Consider the following 24228-nt stretch of genomic DNA (forward strand, 5'->3'; position numbering starts at 1 on the left):
CTGATATATAAAATATGTGAAGTTATTTGATGAACTGCAGACCACTCTACAAATAGCAAGTTGTATTATCTGCAAGAGGTCCCGTTCACTCAGGCAGCACATGATACGACACGTTTTGGTCTTCACCATTGCTGTTTGGAGCCCTTGTCCTTGAGATTCACATTTCTCCCACCATTGTTTACTTTTGAGCCTTCTTTTGCATTGACCTGGCCCTCAGCTTTCTAGGCACTGTCTCCTATTTCTGACCTTGATGACAGTGGTGACTTACCAGTGTTGACTCTTGGCAAACATCCTACCCCAAGTCCCGGTCCCCAGGGCTCCATCCTAGTGTGAGCGAGTCTGCTAGTGCCCCTCTCCTAGGATATGCTCCTGAAAAAGGAAAAATACATTTCTTTTTTCACCTCTCTATTCCCATGCCCATTTCCTGGGTTCTGGCAAAGTGAGTGACTCAGGACAAAAGACAATCCTGTCAGACACCAAAGGATGAAGGGAGCTGGCCCACTCTCCATAAGCAGACAGCACTGAGATAACCATGAATCAGCATGTCACGGAAGCACATGGGATTGTGTCCCAGAGGTGGTGTGAATCAGGGGACAAAGAACCCCTTCCCCTCTTTTTAGGACAGATTATCTTCCTATGGCCGGGAAACAGAACACAGCTCACTGTCCTGTGCATTCTAACCCTTTGTGCTGATGAGCTCCTTAACAAAAATAAGCATCACAGAAGAGTTTGGAGAGACTAGGCTGTCTCTTTGTTCCCACTTTAAGGCAAAGATTCAGAGGCACACTATTAGTTATGACACATAGGACAAATCCTTGACAGAATTCTTGAAACTCCACAGTACGATTTTTAAAATTCCCACAAGAGATGGAATGAAAGGAAAAAAAATATGATGTATTAGGAGCATGAGTGTGCCAGGCACTGTGGATGGAGCTTTACAATGTGATGTTGAATGTTCTCATTGGCTTTTAAAGTCAGCTTATGGACACCTGCCATATTTGGCTGCCCAATATGTTATAAACACCCTCCATACATTTTCATAGTTTCCCATATTATCAATTTTGTCTGTCACTGGCATAATCAATTCAGGAAAACTGACCACTCCAGCCTCTCTTTCAACTGTGGTGCACGCAGATGACCTCAGTCAGGTCCACCAATCAGATGTACCTTCATCAGTCTTCTATTTGGAAGTGAGCAGTATGAGTGTGCAGGCTTTTGGGGGCATTTATATTGCTGACATGGGTGGTGGTAGAAAAGTCCAGCTTTGGAAATGGTAATAACAGTTCCAGAAAGATCAAGATCCTAGCAGCTGGATTCTAGCAGGCAGGTGGAGATAGCATCAGCAGGGTCCTCGTGGTGTCACTCCTGTAGCCTGGTTTTCACTGTGGTTTTTGAAAGCTTAGCTTTGAGTCTATTTCTCTAGCCCTCCCAGCAATTTCTGAGCTACTGAACATGCTTTAAGAAATTCACTTTGTGAGTATGAGAAAACTGACTTATGGAGGCCAAGCCACAAAGGTCACACAGCTAGTCAGAGATGAGATGAAAATGAAAAAAAAAAATCTGTGCCATCTCTACAAGATTTTGAACTGTTGACTGAGAGCATTGATTTCATTTTACCTATCCTCTTTTGTGTCCTGTAATATTTAACTTACTGATTCAGCCTTCTTTGCTCCAGGCTAGAACCTACAGACTACGTGATCAAGACATCAGGAAGCTTGGGGTGAAAAAAAAAAAAAAAAAGGTAGTTTTGCAAAGGATTTTAGCAGCCACCCTTGGCATAAACATTTAAGTGCTACAATGTGCTGTCAACTGAAATGGCCCTCAGTGACTCAGATGTGTACTTCCAATGGTGGGTTATGCACTCTGTGACTCTCTCTAAGTCATTTCAAGGCAAGCATATGTCACTGAATATAATCCAGTTATTTATCAAACAAAAGCATATTGAGGAGGAATGTCACAGGCTTCAAGGGCCAGCAGGCTTGCTAATGACTCAGAAGGGAGCCAGGGCAAGAAGTGAGACCTTGACACTGTACATGGTTTCCAGCTACACAAGTTGCTGCTCATGTCAACATGTTCAAAAGGTATAAGTACATATGAAGAAATTTTTATCCATAAAATTGGACAAAATAGCATTTAGCCCAGAATGTCAGTCCTGATCAGTAAGTTAGTCTCTGCTTCCATAGAAGTCTGGGAAGGGGTCATACATTTTGAGGACACTCATGAGGGTAGAATAGATCCTTTCTATGCACGAACACATGCTCTGCCTATTCTGTTACCAGAGAGCAACCTTTGCTTTAGAGCTATAAGATGTATATATTTTTAATAAGGTCTTTCTCTTCTTTGAAATTGGATACAAGCCAGCAGTTTGTTGAGAAGTCCCATGTATACAATGTATTAAAATGATCAAGAGACCTATTTGTCTTAGCAGTGATCTGCTGCCAATGAACATATAGACTAATCGGAGGTGAGGACACATCCGTAGGAGTGTGTAGTCCACTAAATAGGTTTGCCTCTCAGCAAGCAAGAGAGTATTTTGCTATTGGCTGAGGAGCTTTATGGCAGAAAGTCCATAAGTCACTTGGTAGCCTGTCCATGTAAAGTGCACAAACAGCACGGACTTTTGGCGGGACAGATACGTATTTTGACACTGGAAGTTAGAATTTCAACATATTAGTTTCTGGGGGGACACAAACATTCAGTCCATAACATATATAGAAATAGTAAAATCTTTATTCCCAGACTTCAGCATGACACACACATGCACACACGAGAGAGAGAATTTACTAGTACCACATGTTCACAAGTTAGATATTTTAGTGGTTGCAAAGATTAACACTGCCATACTACTCTTATAGCTCTTTTCCCTCAGAACTGCTTGTTGTCAATATCTGTACCATTTAAACATATTCCCACCCTGACTCCACACCCCCGCCCCACTTACTTTTGGCAGCATTAAGCATAGTTTTACTCATAATCTATAAATCATTACATCTGTAGGCTTTCCTGAGAGATATTAATGCTGCTGCTTGAGAGTTTTCCTGAGGAACTCAATTCCTACAAAATTTGCAATGTTAGGCAAACCCGCTTTAAAAAAATAAAAGGTTTTTATTGGGTGTGGGATTTCTCTGGATGTATGGCCATGTATCCTTGGTCGAATTCCCACAACTGTAGTTGGATTAAATTCAGGCTCAGATTCATAGGCCAGGACCAAAGTGCACCTGTGGTGGGTGCAGAATGAGGCTCATCCTTGATTGAGGTAACCAAGAGATTTCTACTTTGGTTCTTCGACACTCCATTTACAGAAGACACCTGGAAGTCTGACAAGTAATAATGAAACTCAAGTTAGAGATTTTGTGTCACTTTTGTTGTGCCTGATGAACTACAGATTAACCTCAGAGACACCCAAGATAGCTTGGCAGATTTCCTCAAAGGTCTAGGAGCAATTATTTGTCTTAGGCACAGAAGACCTTCAATCAATGAAAATTCACAGTACACAATGTACAGAGAGCTCTTGTTGAATACTATTGAAAAAGAGGAACATGGAATTGCTCTTCTCTTCATCCTATCCCTGCATGTGGGTAAAAATAAAACAATGGTGAAGCAAAAAATTTTCATGGGGCTCATAATTCAACACTAAATCCAAATTTATTTCAGACTCTTTCTGGAGCAAAAAATTTGGAATTTTCTAGCACCTCAGGTCTTCCTAATGAATAAAAACTTATTAATTCAACAAAAGCATCTAAAAATATTAAAAGTTCTTAGGAAATGCTAAGTGTTGAGAGACATCCACCAGAAAACTCAAACCCTATTACCCACAAGCCAATCTGTCTCAGCTGAAAGAACTTGAACTTTTATTGTTTGTTTTAATGTATATGTCTTCTTTCACAATCTTCTGTTGCTTGGTGATGCTCTCAAGAGGTAACTTTGAATCACCAAGCTTTCCCATCTCAAATTGGCTTTCTCAAGGGCAAAGGGCCTGGTTAGTTCAGAAGAAGCACTAGCCTAGGAGTCAAAAGATCTCAGATACAATCTGAGTTCCATCACTTAGCTGAGTGGCCTTGAAAACATTTAATTTCTCTCATGCTTGATTTTCCTCTCTGAATAAAGAGGAGATTGAACATGATAACCTTTTAGGTTTCATTTAGATATAAAGTTTTATATATAACTGACTTTTGCAAAACCTATTTCTCATTTGAAAAATGTGGAGAATAACAGCTACCCTGATTGTCTCATAGGATATTTTGGAAAACATGTAAAACAGTGAGGAAAGCAGAGCATGCACACATTCCAGGAAAATTACATAAGCCAAGCACTATTCTAAACAATTTGTGTACAGCATGTCAACGAGCCTGGCCAATAGTGGAATATGCTCTTTACTCATCAGCTTGCTCTACCCTCTAACCTATAATGTTTCTTTAGAAGTCACTGCCTCTACATTGTACTAGGGCTAGGGATGGGACTCAAAAAAGCATTTATGAATGTGAAATTCAATCAGATGTAAACAGATCAATGCAAAGAGTATTATGTGCCTAGAAAGCAAAAAGAAGAAATTTGCATATATGGATTCAACAATAGGAGCGCTCCTTTAACTTGAAATTGGAATTTTTGTTTCATTAATATATCTTTAGCTGCTTAGCACACACTAAATTAACATACAGTGAGTTCCTCCAGCGTCTCAACAAAACATGGTTTTAAGTTGAAAGGAACCAAAAAATAATTTAACTGAATAGTCTCATTTTGTAAGTAAATAAATTGAGACTTGGATCTTGATGACTTGCAAGCATCACAGGGCTAGTTAGTGGTGGTCCTGGGACTTATGTCACTTTTCTGGTCCCCAGTCTGCTGCTCATTCTGTTACAGTTAAGCAGACATTGGAGAGAGTAGGGGCACGAAGACCCAAGAGGAAGGGGAGAATACGGATTTGTATGAAAATTAATAATTTTGGCCAGGTGCAGTGGCTCACGCCTGTAATCCTAGCACTTTGGGAGGCCGAGTGGGTGGATTGCCTGAGCTAAGGAGTTCCAGACCAGCCTGGGCAACATGGTGAAACCCTGTCTCTACTAAAATACAAAAAATTAGCCGAGTGTGGCGGCGGTTGCCTGTAGTCCCAGCTACTCAGGAGGCTGAGGCAGGATAATCACTTGAACTCGGGAGGCAGAAGTTGCAGTGAGCCAAGATCGTGCCACCGCACTTCAGCCTGGGTGACAGAGCGAGACTTGGTCTCCAAAAAAAAAAAGAAAGAAAGAAAATTAACAATTTTTGGCTCCCTCAGACCCAGTACTCTTCCAAGCTTAGCTAATACCAGCTGTTTCTTTTTTTTCTTTTTTTTTCTTTTTTTTTCTGATTTGTTTGTTAGTAGGCCCCTCTAGGCACTGATGAAGGAACCACCATGGTTCCCATTGCAGCAGCCCTGATTCCAGCATTAATAGGTCGTCCAGTACAGAGCACAACCTCAACACAGCCTGACATTTAGATAAACTCATAGGGTGCTCTCAAAATTCTAACATTACAATCACTGAGAAATGTCTAAATTTGCATTGAAAAGACTATCATTAAAGTCCAATATTGGGGTGAGCCAAAGTCAACTCAAAATATCCCTTTTCTATTTCATTGTTTTAAAAATAAAAAGAAATTGTTAGAGGATGAATCTACATCCTAGGCTATTTAGAAAACAAAACAAAACACAACAAGCTATTTACCAAGATACTATAATTAGCTAGATTCTTCTGGTTGAACCCATAGCCTATTCACGCATGTATTAAATGAAAGACTGGATAGTATCTTCAGTGACTATATTTCAGTCTGCTTGTGCAACCAAAGTACCTCTGATTAGACTTAGGGAAATTCTGTACAAGGTTGAAATTTTAGCATGGTTGAAAAAGCATTTTCCACATGAAGACTTTTAATATCTTAGTTACTAGAAAAAAGAGGAGAAAACATTGTCTGATAAGCTTTGAACTGTGACTGTAGTTTTCAGATGACAGGTAAGGAGCTGAGATGGCTAATTATTATCCAAGAGGAGTCGTTAAAATATTAGCTCATGAAGTGTGATTAAAGAATGCAAGCTTACACAAAACTGTGTATTTTTCTTTACACTGGGACCTGAAAAGTTACTTTTATTGTTATATATTATACCATCATTATTATTATTTCTAAAATGATAATATGACATTACATTACCAGCTTGTCTCATCACTTCCAAATGTGATCTTGTGCTGACTTTCATGGAGGAATTCTAGAAGAGTAGCTTGTCAAAGGAGCAAATTTCTAGTATTCCCAAAACTGAGTGATGCAATTATCATTTTCCACCTGCTAACTTCCCAGGATATCAACATTTCTTAGCATTGAGCTTATTCTGGGCCATTTTCTGTAGATGTAAACTTTTCTCAAAAAAGCCCTTATTAAAATATAATTATACAAGTTTATCAAACCCTGTGGAGAAAGAAAGAAGTGGGTTTGACACCCAGACATAGCCTGTGAGACACAATGGAATGAAAACATTTATTCAATTTTTAAATTTTTAAAAATCTAGTAAAGATGATTTTTAAATGTAAAGGAATAAAACAAAGAAATAATTACTGGGAGATAAGTAAAGTAAGTGAAAAGAACACCAAACTAAAGTAAGTGAAAAGAACACCAAACTATAGATCAAGGGTCAAAGGTTTACGTCCCACTTGAATATATGACTCCTATTATTTTTCAAAACACATTTATTGAAGTTTAATTCATAAACAATAAAACTCACCTTTTAGTGTACAATTCTATGAGTTTTGACAATGCAATCACCACCATAATTAAAATATGGAACATTTCCATCATACCAAAAACTTCTTTCATGCCTCTTTATAGTCAACCCTTCCTTTGGGTTGACTATAAACAATTCACAATTTCTAGTTTTTTCTGATCCAATCCTCCTTATAGTTTAGTTGAGCTAATATCAGCTGCTTTGTCTTCTCTGTGTTTCAGTTGGCCCCTTCCCCACCAACCACTGAAGAATAAGACACTGTCGTTTCCAGTGCAACAGCTTTGAGTCCAACATCTATGTTATTCTTTTTGCTGAAATTCAATGTCACTTTAAAATCTATAAATTGATTGTATTTTTGTGTCCTATCTGAGAAATTATTTGTGAACCCAAGATCACAAACATTTACTATGTAGTCGTCTAGAAATTTTAGGCTTTATATTTAGATCCATTCTGAGGAGTTGGTTTCTGTACATGCATCTATATCCAAGATTGTTTGTGCGAGGTATAAATTATGGGTCTTTTTTGCATGTGGATATTCAATTATGTGTACATTATTTTTGGAAAAGACTATGCTAACATATTGTCATTTGACACTGGCAGTTAGCTGGGACCTCAGCTGGTGTTGTCTACCATAGCAGTGGTATGTGGGCTCTTCATTTGTTCTGGGCTTCCTTCCAACAAGCTTGTGACAATGTAGTCAGACTTCTTATGCAACAGCTTAGGGCTCCAAGAGCGAGTGCTCCAGCCAACAAGGCAACAGCTGCATCACCATTTATGCCTTAGTCATAGCATCACTTCTGCCATACTCTATTGGCTCATGTGGCTACAAGCCCACCCAGATTCAAAAGAATGAATAAGAAGACAGACGAGGCCACACTGAAGAAAAGCATGCAGAAGATTAACATTACTGGGGACTTCTTTAGAAAATACAATCTGCCAGCCACATCAAGCCCTTTTAATTTTATTATGCTTAATCCAAGAAAGTCATTGGAAGTTGTCCTACTTACAAAGTCTTACAAAAGTGGCTTTTTGGATTCCTGGACAACATGAACTTCCATGAGGCAATATTAGCCTTGGCAGAAGAAATAGACTTATTGACTTGACTGAATCCTGGCAGGAGGACAAGATAGCTCAGAAAAAGTACACCCTAATTCTATTTTCCTTTGGGTGCCTGTATATGCTCACAGAATTTTATAATCCCCTGAGGTATTAGAGATGTGAAGACTGAGAAAGGAATAGGAGAGGAATACCTTAGGGATGCCACTATTTTTCTGTTGGCACCCCTCCCCCAATATCCCATGGCTGAGAAAAGGGATATGACCCTGAGGGTTTGGGTCCTAGTCTTTTCCTTCACATGAATATGTAGCTTGGACAGAGGACTATAGACCTGGATCTGTCATCTCTCACTGTTCAGAAGAGCAGATGGTACAATGAGATACATGCACTTTAAAAATGGCTGTCTTCTTCCACATAGGTTAAACCCATCTTCTTTTACTTTTTTTTTTTTTTTTAGAAAAAGGAAAACTAATAGGATAATCAAATATCCAAGTAGAGACTGTCAAAGCTTACTAAGAAAGAAAGAGTAATATAAATTAGCCTTGGGATTGTCCATAAAAAAACAATTCAGTGGAACATATACAATGTCCTTTTTATGGTTTAATCCTTACAGACACACATATTCTTCACTTATGTACTTCTCATAACACAGCCATTTGCTGATATTTGTATTTAATCAAGACTTTCTTCCTAACCTCTGTTATTGGCTACATCTTTGGGCATCACTTTATGGAATGTGGGCAGTCATCATTAGGTATGGTATCAAGGCTCTCGGAGGGCTATTTCTTGCCTTTTTATTCCAGTTCACATAGGATCAGTGTGTGACATAGCTAAACAATTTAAATCTTCATTGTAAAAGCCGACAGGTTAAAATAATTTCTACCACTTCCAGGATTGGATTAGAAGCTTGGATAGGCTGGAGCCTCAGGAGAACCCTAAGTGATTTCACTTTGAGTTTCTGGAGAAGACTGATGCTTGAGAAATGTGGAAGTTGCCCTCAAGAGGAGGAAAAGACCCGTGATTTTATTTATGCAGATGTTATATTCCCTGAGTATGAGGATGAAAACAGCTTGTTACTGGAGAGTTGAGCATGCTAGGATTGGGATCTAGAAAAGTTGTTTTTCCAGGATATCTGAGTGGCTAATCAAAGAGCAGCACATGCTCTTTATAGCTTAAGTGAGAAATACGGCACAGGAAACAATCCTTTTAGATAGAAACAGGTACAAGTTCCAATCGGTAAACAAATGTGAAAATAAAAGTTGTAAACTGTAATAAATGTAAACTTCCCTAAAGTCCAACAAAGTCAGCATGTGACATAAGTTGAAGGAAGTTTATTTTTAAAAGCCCAAAGATGGTGGTGGACTGAGCATACATTTTACCTTCTGCATCACCAAGCTGCACGCCCTTCCCTCACAAATAATAAAAAGGGGGAGGTGGAAAAAGAAACAAGCACTGAAAGAGGATGAATAAGTGAATGAATGAAACATCTTAACAAACCTTTGGAAGTGGGAAGCACGTAAGCAGGTTAATGAATGAAGCATGCAGAGACACTGAAGCCTTGAGTATACTTGGAAGAAACTACAGAGAGGCTGGTCAGTTAGTTGGGCAGAGATCTGAACACCTCTGAGCTAAGAGTCAGCAAGCAGAGCAAGTGGCAGGAAGAAAAAGTGAAAATAAAAGGTGTAATTGAAGGTCAATAATAAATATGCATTGCAGACCACTTACCCAATAAAACAGCCATATCCATTATGTAGCCATAACCCCACATATATGTAATTGGGGTATCAAAAAAGAAGCAAGAATGGGAGACAATGTTTTTATTTGTGAGGGAAGGGCATGCAGCTTGGTGATGCAGAAGTAAAGCATATGACCAGGTCCACTCCCATCTTTTTAAAATTGTTATTTTTAAAAGCATAACAATTTCTAAGCATGAAGAGCCCAGACAGTGGACCTTTGCTCATAAAAGAAAAACGTGGCCTCTTTGCCTGTAAAGAAATTAAGTGCTTGGAGAAAATGAAAATTTCCAGGGTTCATGTGGGCACAAAATAATAAAATTCTCTTCATTGTTATAATGATAGCTTCTAAAGTTCCAGCCTGTCAACTTCTGCTTCTGGCTATGACTGGAGTAACAGGGACCAGATTTATCCTCCTCCATTCAACAATTGAAAATCACACAAAATAAATAAAACAAGTTTTCAGACTTTAGATGAAAGGCAGTGCAGATTCTTGAGAGAAGAGAACAAGTGAGATATGAGACCGATGGTTTCCAGAACACGTCCAGGAAGGAGGGTATCAAACAGAGCATCTCAGTCTCCCTATGATAGGGAGACAGAGTTTAGAACTGAGGGATGACAAGGTGTTTAGAATTTGCAGGAAATATTCTAGGAAAGGAGAGAGCGTTGCAGAAAGAGAGCCTTGGACCTCTTTAGAGGGTTTCCCTCAGATCTTCGGCAGACTTTTCAGTCAATCTTTGTGAGGAAAGTACTTAAGGCTAAGAGAAGAATTTCTAGATAAAAGCAAGGAGAGAACAATTTTCAGAATTCTCACAGAGCTAAGAATAACTCACAATTCCAACAGCCAGAGTTGAGAAATCCCATACTGCACAGAACATTAAGTAGAATATTCACAAGGGTGTTGCCTAAGTCATGGGGGGCAATTAGAGCTGGACTAAAGGCTGCTCTGGTCCCACATAGCAATGCTTGCATGGAAGCCTTGAAATAAACAATTTCCAAGTAACTTAACTGCAGCCCGGAACAAATCTCAAGATTAGAGGAATGGAGAAAAATGTAGCAGCCAACAATGAAAAATTCACAATTATCTGTCATCGCATAAAAAATATTAGGCATGAAAATAAGAAAGAAAATATAAAATATAGTAAGAAAAAAATCAATCTGTAGAATCATATTCAAAAATAACATAGCTGAGAGAAATAGAAGAAAAGGATACTAAAACAGTAATTATAAATCTATTTCGTATATTCAAGAAGGTAGAGGAAAGCATGAGTATGTTAAGGACAGACATAGAAGATATTTCTTAAAATACACAAATTGAAATCTACAGAACAAAAATACCATGTGTGAGATTTAAAAAAGTAGAACACTTAATGAAATTAACATCAGATTAGACACTACAGAGTATATGACTAGTGAAATGGAAGACAGCAATAGATATTCAAAATGAGAAAGATGGGGGAGGAAAGACAGAAAAAATTAAACAGGGTATCAGTATGCTATGAGACAACTTTAAGTAGCCCCATATATATGCATTAGAGTATCAAAAGAGAAGCAGGAATGGCGGACAAAAATATTTGAAGGAATAATGGCTGAAAATTTTCCAAATTTGGTGAAAACTATAAATGCACAGATTCAAGTAACTCAGTTAAAGCAAAGGAAAATAAACATGAAAAAAGCCATTAAGGCACATGATTAATGACAAAAAAAATTAATTCAAATGCTCAAAAACCAGTGATAAATAGAAAATCTGAAGAAAGAAGAAACAAAAAGGCACCTTATATGTAATATGTAAAACAAAAATTAGAACAGCAGACTTTACTTCAGAAACGATGCAAGCCAAAAGATAGTAGAGGAACATTAACTTAGGAGTATTGAAAGAAAAACATCAAACTGAAATTCTATACTCAAAAAAAGTAACTTTCAAATACAAATGTGAAATATTTCCAGATAAAAATAAAAGCTGAGCTAGTTCGTTGATAGCATTCCTGCTTACAATAACTGTTAGTCTTTTAGGCAGATGGGACACTGTATCAGATTAATATCTGGATCTACAGAAAGGAATGAAGAGCACTAAAATGGTAAACATGAATAAATATACATTTTTATTTTTCAACTTTTTAAAAATGTTTTAAAAGGTTTTAACATGTGGGATTTATAATATATGTAGAAGTAAATGTATGACAAAAATAGTAAAAAAAAGAGGGAAATAGAAGTATACTGCTTGAAGGTTCTTAAACTATTAATCCATGTGAAAGAATACAATATTACTTGAAAGTAAATTGTAATAAGCTGAAGAAGTATTCTATAAAGTCTAAAGCAACCTTAAAAATAAAGCGCAAACAAAAAACAGATGTACCTAATAAGCCAATACAGGAGGTTAAATGGAATCGTAAAAATATCAATTCATCTAAGAGATAAAATTCTTGTTTATAATAGAATTTTAGCCAATAAAAGACAAAAATGAGAGAATTAGAGAAAACCAGTTTTTATTTTTTACTTTTATTTTAGATTGAGGAGTACATGTATAGGTTTGTTATATAGGTAAATTACATGTCATAGGGATTTGGTGTGCAGATTATTTCATCACCTAGGTAGTAAGCATAGTACACAATAGGTAGTTTTTCAATCCTCACCCTTCTCCCACCCTCCACCCTCAAGTAGGCCCTGGGGTCTGTTGTTTCCTTCTTTGTGTTCATATGTACTCAATGAGTAGCTCCCACTTATAAGTGAGAATATATAGTATTTGGTTTTCTGTTTCTGTGTTCGTTTGCTTAGGATAATGGCCTCCAACTCCATCTATGTTGCTGCAAAGGATATGATCTCATTTTTTATGACTGCATATTATTCCATGGTGTATATATACCACATTTTCTTTATCCTTTCTACTACTGATGGGCATTTGGGTTGATTCCATGTGTTTGATGTTGCAAATAGTGCTGCGATGAACATATGCATGCATGTGTCTTTATGGTAGAAAGATTTATAGTCCTTTGGGTATATACCTAATAATGGGATTCCTGGTTTGAATGGTAATTTTAAGTTCTTTCAGGAATCACAGAAAAAAAGGGAATGCTTATACACCACTTATGGGAATATAAAATCATCCATTGTGGAAAGCAGAAAATCATCATTTTAAAATACCTAATAAGAGAATGGGTCAAAAAAATTATTTGCAGTAACTATTAAAATCATAAAGCCTATGGTTTTCATAATGAATGGATCAGGCTAGTATCACCTGAACCACCTGATATGGTTTGGATATTTTGTCTTCTCCAAATCTCATGCTGAAATGTGATCTCCAATGTTGCAGGTGGGCCTAGTGGGAGGTGTTTGGGTCATGAACGGCTTAGTGCTGTCCTCATGGTAATGAGTGAGTTCTTATCCTATGAGTTCATGTGAGACTGGTTGATTAAAAGAACCCGGTACCTCCTCCCTCTCTCTCGGTCTCTCTCTCACCATGTTACATGCTGGCTCCCCTTTGCCTTCCTCCACGATTGTAAGCTGAGGTCTCACCAGAAGTAGATGCTGGCATATGCTTCATGTACAGCTTGCACAACTGTGAGCCAAATTATCCTCTTTTCTTATAAATTACCCAGTCTCAGGTATTCCTTTATAACAATGCAAATGGATTAACACACCACTTTTATGTCTTCTTATCAATAAAAGACTAGACATGTGCCTCCTGCTGTGATGCAACAGGACATGCACAATACCACCAATGAAAGATTCTTGTCCTTAAACCACACAAAACAAAAATTTTAATATAAGTGAGTTTTTCCATCTATGTAGGATATAGAAAACTGTTAAACACAGGAACAGAAAGTCAAACACTGCATGTTCTCACTCATAAGTGGGAGTTGAACAATGAAAACATATGGACACAGGATGGGGAACAACACACAACAAGGCCTGTTGGGGGTTGGGGAAAAGGGGAGGGAGAGCATTAGGACAAATATCTAATGCATGCGGGGCTTAAAACCTAGATGACGGGTTGATAGGTGCAGCAAACCACCATGGCACATGTATACCTACGTAACAAACCTGCACATTCTGCATATGTATCCCGGAACTTAAAGTAAAATTTTTAAAAATTAAAAAAAAAACTGTTAAAGGATACCACATGTATACAAAGCTAAATTCAGAATTTAAGATATTCAATAAAAGATCCAGCTCCTTCCACCAATAAATGTCACGAGAAAGTTTTAAGAGAACTATCAGCCAAATGCAACATGTGGGCCTTGCTTGGATCCTGATTCAAACAAAGCAACTGTAGAGAGACATTTTCATACAGTCAGGGAAAAAGTGAGCAGGGACTAGATACTAGATATCTTCTCCATATTCTCTCATGCATCTCTCCTGAAATACAAAACAATCCTCAAAAAATGATTTTTGTTACGTTCTTCTTTATTTGGTTTGGTTTTTAAAGTCCCACTTTAATTATACTGACGCCTGTTTTATTCTTTACCAGCTTTAATCACTTGCACTGATATTTAATGGAGAGAATGATGTATATAAGAGAACAGTTGCCAACTTTCAAATGCTAAAAGACCACATGCATCTGTTAGGCAAGTAATAATTCATATGAGAAATTATATGAGATAATTATACAAGATAATTAAAACACATGAAAAACAATAATTCAATATCACCACCAAATACTTCAAAGTAGCTAAGGGACTGAAGGATATGCCATCGCAAAATTTGCCAAATTGGTAAATTGATTATTTCAAATTAAAAACATTGGAGAAATTGGAGTTTCAGAAAGGGCTAGACAACCTGTCCCTTTCTGCATGCAGCAAGCCATAAACATTCCCCTGGGAGGGATACCGTCCCTGTACCAGAGAGAGAAAACAGCCTTTATCCCTAGAGTGGTAGTCAGGGGGCTGCAATGGACCTGAAGAAAGGAACTTCCCGAAGTAACCCTTATCTTGCAGCGGTTTTACACCCCGCCCACCATGTATCTCCTAGTGACTTCCCTAGAATTTACGGCCCCTAACCAGGTCTTCTTGTCCCATCATTTCTTTACAAAATTTTCATTCTTTGTCCAAAACATATAAAAGCATTTTGCTTTGACCATGTCTGTGGACTTCAGTCTCTTGTGAAAATCCCCATGTACATGTAAAACAAACAAAATGTATATGTTTTTCTCTTGTAAATCTGCCTTATGTCCATTTGTCTCCTAGATTAAGCTGAAGAGGCCACATAAAAGCTTATGAGGGTTTGGAGATGATCTCTCACTCCCCTGGATAGCATTGTGTGACTCATCAAATATTCATTGAGTTCCTTACCATTGTCATTGATGCAGAGTATATTAACAGTTTCCATTCTTCAGAAAAGCCCTGTTTTCTTTTTGAAAACAATATACAAACTGAGCCTAAAGGCTTTTCGATCTTAAAATGTTCAGTCAGCAATATTTTGAATATCTCTTTTTTATTATTATTATACTTTAAGTTTTAGGATACATGTGCACAACGTGCAGGTTTGTTACATATGTATACATGTGCCATGTTGGTGTGCTGCACCCATTAACTCGTCATTTAGCATTAGGTGTATCTCCTAATGCTATCCCTCCCCCCTACCCCCACCCCACAACAGTCCCTGGTGTGTGATGTTCCCCTTCCTGTGTCCCTGTGTTCTCATTGTTCAATTCCCACCTATGAGTGAGAACATGCGGTGTTTGGTTTTTTGTCCTTGCAACAGTTTGCTGAGAATGATGGTTTCCAGCTTCATCCATGTCCCTACAAAGGACATTAACTCATCATTTTTTATGGCTGCATATTATTCCATGGTGTATATGTGCCACATTTTCATAATCCAGTCTATCATTGTTGAACATTTGGGTTGGTTCCAAGTCTTTGCTATTGTGAATAGTGCCACAATAAACATACATGTGTATGTGTCTTTATAGCAGCATGATTTACAATCCTTCGGGTATATACCCAGTAATGGGATGGCTGGGTCAAATGGTATTTCTAGTTCTAGATCCCTGAGGAATCGCCACACTGACTTCCACAATGGTTGAACTAGTTTACAGTCCCACCAACAGTGCAAAAGTGTTCCTATTTCTCCACATCCTCTCCAGCACCTGTTGTTTCCTGACTTTTTAATGAGCACCATTCTAACTGGTGTGAGATGGTATCTCATTGTGGTTTTGATTTGCATTTCTCTGATGGCCAGTGATGATGAGCATTTTTTCATGTGTTTTTTGGCTTCATAAATGTCTTCTTTTGAGAAGTGTCTGTTCATATCCTGTGCCCACTTTTTGAATGGGTTGTTTTTTTCTTGTAAATTTGAGTTCTTTGTAGATTCTGGATATCGGCCCTTTGTCAGATGAGTAGGTTGCAAAATTTTCTCCCATTCTGTAGGTTGCCTGTTCACTCTGATGGTGGTTTCTTTTGCTGTGCAGAAGCTCTTTAGTTTAATTAGATCCTATGTATCCATTTTGGCTTTTGTTGCCATTGTTTTTGGTATTTTAGTCATGAAGTCTTTGCCTATGCCTATGTCCTGAATGGTATTGCCTAGGTTTTCTTCTACGTTTTTTCTGGTTTTAGGTCTAACATGTAAGTCTTTAATCCATCTTGAGTTAATTTTTGTATAAGGTATAAGGAAGGGGTCCAGTTTCAGTTTTCTTCATATGGCTAGCCAGTTTTCCCAACACCACTTATTAAATGGGGAATCCTTTCCACATTTCTTGTTTTCATCAGATTTGTCAAAGATCAGATGGTTGTAGATGTGTGACATCATTTATGAGGCCTCTTTTCTGCTCCATTGGTCTATATATGTGTTTTGGTACCAGTACCATGCTGTTTTGGTTACCGTGGCCTTGTAGTATAGTTTGAAGTCAGGTAGCATGATGCCTCCAGCTTTGTTCTTTTGCTTAGGATTGTCTTGGCTGTATGGGCTCTTTTTTGGTTCCATATGAAATTTAAAGTAGTTTTTTCTAATTCTGTGAAGAAAGTCAATGGTAGATTGATGGGGATAGCATTGAATATGTAAATTACTTTAGGCAGTATGGCCATTTTCACAACATTGATTCTTCCTATCCATGAGCATGGAATATTTTTCCATTTGTTTGTGTTCCCTCCTACTTCCTTGAGCAGTGGTTTGTAGTTCTCCTTGAAGAGGTCCTTCACATCCCTTGTAAGTTGTATTCCTAGTTATTTTATTCTCTTTGTAGCAATTGTATTGAGTTTTATGATTATTAGGGCTACTAAATCAAGCTGAAGCTGGATATGTTTCAAATTTAATTGATGATGTCCTACTGCCAGACTTCACATTGCAGTTATTTAGATTAAATAATCTTACATATAGAGAGAATGTTTGTGATACAGTTGCTCCAAAGTCAGTTGTTTTGGGAGCCCAAACCTCCAGGTGGGATTTCAAAGCCCATGTAGTGGGCTTTTCCGCTGTCTTTCTATGTGAACATAAGCAAGTTACTTAGAATCCCTGTGCAAAATGGAAACAATCATAGAGTACTCGTAGCCTAGCAACTTCTTGAAATTCTTACTTGACAATGTCTATAGAGTGCTTTCTGCTTGTTAGAGGAAGAGGGACTTTGTAAAAACAAGCCATTACTGGTATCGTTGAGGCAATACCTACTGGAGCAGGGTCATATTGCTCCACATTTGCCACCAGTTCTGTAATTCTTTGAAGAGCTAAACTATCCATGATTGGAAATAATTTTAATAATGTATGTACAGGGGCAACCTCAGTTAAATAACACAGAACTGGAGACTTCAAGCAACGAGCATTTCTCCAAACAGAAGAAAACCCACCTCCTTCAAAAGCAACAATAGCAATTAAAACAATACTTATTTAGCACTTACTATGTGCCAAGAACTCTTCTAAATGTGTTACATGCAATTCCTCAATTATCACAGCAACCCTGTGAAATAGACAATATTCCTATTCCCATTTGATAGATTTTTAAAAAGGCACTTGGAGAGCTTAATTGGCAAAGGCAACTCAGAAATTGCAGTCACAGGATATAAAGGCAGGCCATCAGATTCAGGGCAGAATTTTGACCACTATTCACGTTCAGTCAAAGGCGAAAAAGCATGAGGACTTTAGGAGGAAGAAAATATTTTCCTCTTCGCTTTGTGACATCAGGCAAATTTTTCATACAATCCACAGATTTAAGGTTGGATGATACAAATTACAGAGGCAAGGAAAGTAGAGGCCACAGCTGTGGTCCTCGAAGGGTTTGAGTTCCAGGAAGACCTGCTGTAGACACATGAATCCTGGAAAGGTAAACAACATACCTAGTTGTGACCTGTAAGGTAATGACCACATGCTCCTAGAGTTTAGCTAATACTACTCATTTAACACTAAGCATAAAACTGGGATCGGCCACCATGTTAATCTCTGACGCACCAAAAGTTTCACTCAATCTATCATTAATGAGGAAAAGAAGTGATAGCCAAATGCATTCACAAGTTATACCAGGCTGATCTCATTTATTTTTTGAAAGAATTCCTAAACTGATAGAGAGAATGCCACAAAGTTAGAATACCTGAAATTCCGTAAAGGTTTTGGACAAGATACTCAAATGTAGGCTGATAATACCATAGGTAGATGGATTTGGACCTTGTTGTAGGACTAGAGAGGGCTCATTAATGAAACACAAGTTCAATTTAATGGAATGCACCTTGTCTCATGTTGCAGAGATTTCCCCTGTCATCTTCAATGTTTCTATCAATGATTTGAATGAGGACATTGATATGGTTTGGCTGTGTCCCCACCCAAATCTCATCTTGAATTGTAGCTCCCACAATTCCCATGTGTCACGGGAGGAACCTGGTGGGAGGTAATTGAATTATGGAGGCAGGTCTTTCCTGTGCTGTTCTCATGATAGTGAATGGGTCTTATGACATCTGATGGTTTTATAAGGGGGAATTTCCCTGCATAAATTCTCTTGTCTGCTGCCACAGGAGGAAGACATGCCTTTTGCTTTCCACCATGATTGTCAGGCCTCCCCAGCCACGTGGAAATGTGAGTCCATTAAACCTCCTCTTTTTCTTTATAAATTACCCAGCCTTAGATATGTCTTTATCAGCAGCATGAAAATGGATTAAGACAGACATAAAAAGCAAATGTATCTAATTTGCAGATTTCAAGAATCTGGGAAATACCTGAAAGCTGAATAGCAGAATCAGAAACCAAAGAGTTTAACAGACTGAAATGAGAAATTCAAATTAACAAAATATAACATAAACAAGGCTTGACTCATTCTGTGTGGCACTGGAAAGGAGGCCAGAATTTGCTAGTAGAATTTACTTAAAGGCAAAATTTATTTTAATATGGAAAGTACCTTTCTAACAATACTATTTCCAAATATTTTTAAATACATATCTTAAGAAGAAAAGTAAAAAATACAAAACCCAGGAATTTTTATGTTAGACAATTGGTTGCCTAAATGGTTTTCTCTTTAATAGAGTACTGAATAGCAAATAGTTTTAGAAGAATATATTATGTATTTTTGTATATTCAAGTATGCCATTGGAAAAATAGTGGATATTAGCCTCTCTGTAGTTCAAAGAATTTCTTTGAAGAGTCAGTTCAAAAAAAAGAACCAGCTTATGGAATTTTAAGAACTCATGAAGCCAAACCAGGAACATAAGCTACAGCAATTTTGCCACACAATAGCTGTGTGGCCTGTATATGGCTATTTAATCATGGTCCTTTACACAGAGATGTAGCACTGAATGAAGAAGAGAATATGCAGAGGAGCCCAAGAGTCAAAAGGACCTTGCTTTTCTTTTGTTTCAGCTTCACTTAATATACTATGCCTTCTATTGTATATGCAACCCCTAAGTTTTTTAGCTATTTATAGATTAGTTATATCACCAGAAAAAAGACACAGGATAAAACATTTCAGTGACAAAATTCAGCTTTTCTGAGTTCACTTGTTCACTACAGATTTTTTTCCTGTGTATTTTTAACTTAAGCCATTTAACTTCTCAAGAGATTTTGTTGTCTTGATGTGTTTTAATTTAAAAGCTGTTAAGAGTTTTTCATTTCTTTGTAAATTCCACTAATAGTTTTATCACATATGTTTTGAATCATCTATATATGGACATTAGAATTTATAAAACATTGTTATGAAAAAAATTCTTGAGAGTAGATTCTTGCTAATATATTGTAACAGATTTTTAAAGAGACACTGTAAACATCTAGGTATATTGAAGCCATAGTTAATGATTACTGTAAATTTTCAAAGATTTAAAAATTCTAAAACTATTGTTCTCCAATGAGCAAAATTTAAAAAGTGGTTTCAGAGAGTATACTATAATTGAATTTCAGTAAACATAATTGGTATAATGTCTTCTAACATCTAATATGCGAACATTTCAATTCAAAATGGTGCAATCAGTTTATATATGACAATGATACATGCACAGACACACACATGGATATGTACACACAAAGAGAACATTGAAAAGACTTATCTAGATTAGAAAAAAACATATAAACAACTCTGGTGGAATCAAAATGTCAAAGAGTGAACAGGCTGAAATCAGAGGTGTGTTAAGCCCAGGATGCTGAAGCAGGTATTCAGGGCTTGGCTCTTTCAGAGTGAAGGAAACTAAAAGTGCTCCATATGAAATAGGAATAGGATTTAGTGAAGGATAAGAATAATGGGAGTTGGAGTCATTGCTTAAACCTGGGGGCTCAGCTCCACCCATCTTCAATTAAAAGGTGTGCTTATTGTGCATCCTTACCCACCGGTGTTATAAAAGCTGATCAGAAGAACACTAAGAACCTTATACTCATGAATGGAATAGTACTAGGTGGTCCTGCAATTTGTTCTGTGGTCATCTCAGGCAGAAGCCTCAAAGCTAAATTACAAGACTTGGTATTTGTTTGGGGGACCAAAGGTCTAGATGAAGACAATTTTAAAATTGATACATGGAAAAGAGGTGGGAACAAAGAAGAGAGAGGAGACAGAGATTAAGAGTGAAGCTGGATTAGGAAAGAGGAAGTTGAAATAGGGCAATGAAGAGAATAACATGGAAAACAGCAATGGAAATATATATATATGAAACAAATGTATATATATATTCACTATCAAAATGAGTTTGACAAGAAAAACATTAAAATATATTAAGAATTTTGTTGAAGGAAACAGTACAAAATCAGCTTTCAAAATGGAAATTACTTCAAGTGATAATTTTATAGAACACATACAAAACATTTCAATAATTATTTCTAGGATATTCAAAGAAATACATACAAATGTTTCTTCCAATAGTATAAGATATTATGAAACAGATCAGAAAGCTCAGTCAAGTAGGAGTTACAAATCATCAAGCATAAATCTTAAAAGGGAAATATACAGTATTTAAAATTTTAAAAATCAGTAGAGTAAAACCTAAATTGGAAATAGTCAAAAAAAAGTTATTAAAAAATAGCACCAAGAAATTTACCAACACAGAAAAACAAAAATATACAAATATAAAAACCATTTAAGTCGTTTTTTGTTGTTGTTTTTTTTTTTGTTTGTTTGGGTTTTTTTTTTTTTTAGAGATGGAGTCTCGCTCTGTTGCCCAGGCTGGAGTGCAGTGGCACCATCTTGGCTCACGGCAAGCTCCACCTCCCGGGTTCATGCCATTCTCCTGCCTCAGCCTCCTGAGTAGCTGGGACTACAGGCGCCCGCCATCATGCCTGGCTAATTTTTTGTATTTTTTTAGTAGAGACGGGGTTTCACCGTGTTAGCCAGGATGTTCTCGATCTCCTGACCTTGTGATCTGCCCACCTCGGCCTCCCAAAGTGCTGGGATTACAGGCATGAGCCACCACGCCCAGCCCCAGTGGATTATCTTTAATGTAAATTCCCAGGAACAAGGAATGGAGAAGAAACATGTGTAAGAATAATTGCTGAGACTCTTCCAGAAATAACGAATCCTGACCTTCAGAGTACACTCTGAATAGAAAACTAGATACAAATCATAAACATACATCTTTATATATCTTTCCATATGGCAATAAAATGACTTTGCAGGATATTAAAAATCAAGAATTAACTATAAAGACCATCAGAGAAAAAAATCATATTCCCTACACAGATAGAGGACTAGAGGAAAAGCAGACATTTTATTAGTTATAATAGTGATGGGATTAGATATGTTGACTGTTATTTCCCCTTACCGCTCTGAAGATATTATTCTATTTCTGATAGAATAATAGAAATAAAATATACTCTATCTGAAGATTGAATAATATCTTCAGAGTGATGAGGGGAAATGACAGTCAACATAGTAAGTTAGTCAAGAATGAGAATAAAATGATAATATTAAAAGACACAGAAACACTAAAAGGACTAACTCATTCACAGATCTGTACTAAAAGTTCTATTGAAGTATCTACCAGAGGAAAGATGAAAGAGAAGAAATGATGATAAGCACTAAAAGTGATTTAAAATATTGATATATATCTCAAAGCAAACACATAAATAATTATGTTACTGTTAGAAGTATAACATTAAAACTTGGAGGGGGGGTGGTTTGAGATAGGGTTTTCCTCTGTTGCCCAGACTGGAGTCCAGTGGTGTGAACATGGGCCCTTCCAGCCTCAACCTCCTGAGATCAAGCTATCCTCCTGCCTCAGCCTCCTAAGTAGCTGGGACTACACATGCACACCATTGTGCATGGCTAATATTTGTATTTTTTGTAGAGGTGCAGTCTCACTATGTTGCCCTGGCTGATCTCAAAATCCCGGGATCAAGCAATCCTCCTGCATCGACCTACCAAAGTGCTGGGATTACAGGCATGAGACATTGCACTTGGCCAAGATTAAAACTCTTAACAGGATTAGGAAGGTTGTTTAATAAGTAGACAAAACAAGTTTATTGACCGCAGGATTCAAATACTGAATATTGATTCACTAGGAATATTTATAACTAAAAATTTATATTAAAATGTAAAACTCAAGAAGATTGGGCTTCCAAATAAAAAAAATAAAAAACTATATAACATTTTCTCAATTCAATATAGAGAAAAACAGAAAATAGGAAAATAATGATGATGATGATCATCATGTCAAGGGGAAAATATAAGAATCATAAGTTACTACTTTGCTCCATCCTAAGTAATTACTTTGGAATACCTGAATAAAATGGATTTTATATCTCATATTACTTGTACATATGAATTGTATGTATTACATTAACAATTTCTTAGTATTGAAAGATATTTCTAACTCCCATTTCAATGCTCATATTATGGTGTTAATATAGTGCATGAATATATTTTTAATGGTGTATTTAGGATAATCCCATGATTATTCAGAAGATAAAACGATCCACAGTATTTTTTAATGTATTCTTTGTAAGATTTTTTTGTGCCCACATAATATTGATTTTGTAAAAAGGACTTGAAAATTTTACTTGCCTGTCTATGCTGTGAAATATTTGAATAAGAATTAAATATTAACTTAAGGATTCGTTTACTTCATCTGTTAAATTCTTTTTATGAAGGCAGTTGTGTAGTCCTTTGACAGATTCATTTTGTTTATAGTAATTGGTTCGGGTATTTTTCTCTGTATGGGTGGTTATTTTATAAAGAGACTGTCCCTCTCTTCTGGTGCCTGTTAGGTATATTTTCTTGGAATAGCATCCTGGACAATGAAGAAGAAAGACATGTGGAGCCTGGGACATTGAGGAACATCACACAGCCATGGCACAGTGTTTACATCCTCGTATTCCCACCAACATGTAGCTGCTGAACTCAATCCTGGCCTAAAATCATGGGTGAGAAATCGGTGTTTATCAAATGTATAGATGGATTAACAAGTGAAAACATACAAATTAAATATTCCATAGATAAGTGAAATGTGTACAGATAAAATCTAGCTAAGATATATGGAGAATTTCTACTTCCAGATAGGATTCCTTTATAAATGTGTGCTTGTTTAATGTAACAACTGAAGTAGGAACACACCAAATTCACTAGCACATTTTTGGTTTTGCTCACATTAGCTGTGACCTAATCTGACCTTTAATGATAGTCTAGCATAAGTATGTCATCTTCTCACTAGGTAACACACTTCCCTCAGGTGTGTGTATATGATGAAAACAATAATAGCTGTTCTATGGGATCTCAGCGGCTCCCCTGCTCGGTTCTCTGATCTTTGATGTTTCACACCTTTTTGTTCTACAGTCATGTCATCAATGTTGCTTTATTTTATCAGGGTTCTATAGTTAATTATACATTTATTTACTTAATGTATTTATCCATTCAACAAATAATGTTGAGTTTCTAGGCACTGTTCTAGACATCAAAGATATGGGTAGAACAAGAAGCTGACTGGAGGAAATAATTCAATTTTGCTCAAACACTTGTGCACAGTTCGCTTAAGAATCAGGTATCTGTCACATTATTTCTCAGGGATTTTACTTTATCCAGTACTTCTTTCCAAAGGCCAGGTTCTTACATGACAACTTTAATGTGGGTTTAGGTGCCTGTATTTTTTCAGCTATTGCTTTAATCATGGTGCTATGAGGTGAGCACAAGAAATTTCAATATAATTAAGGAATTGAATCAATTGTTAAGGGTGTTATATGTGCAACAGAATCACCTGTGAGTTCTGGGTGATGCTAGACAATGGCCACAGCTATAGTCCTGGGAAAAGACATTTGTTCCCCTCAATTAATAGGGTGATGCAAAAAGCAGAATAAATTAGGATTTTAGCTGCATTG

General features: G+C 37.0%; 1 protein-coding gene across 1 annotated transcript in view; it reads right to left on the reverse strand.

Annotated features, from left to right (window-relative positions):
- Positions 1–302: 302 nt before the first annotated feature.
- Positions 303–24228, reverse strand: part of LOC131383394 (syncytin-1-like) — a 186081-nt gene continuing 162155 nt past the window's right edge. Inside the window, exon 4 of the mRNA XM_058438200.1 lies at positions 303–369. Coding sequence (XP_058294183.1) covers positions 343–369 — 27 coding nt within the window. The 3' untranslated portion in view covers positions 303–342. The remainder of the gene's footprint in view (positions 370–24228) is intronic.

The sequence above is a fragment of the Hylobates moloch genome, unplaced genomic scaffold (assembly GCF_009828535.3).
Source record: "Hylobates moloch isolate HMO894 unplaced genomic scaffold, HMol_V3 SCAFFOLD_4, whole genome shotgun sequence".
Classification (NCBI taxonomy): Eukaryota; Metazoa; Chordata; class Mammalia; order Primates; family Hylobatidae; genus Hylobates; species Hylobates moloch.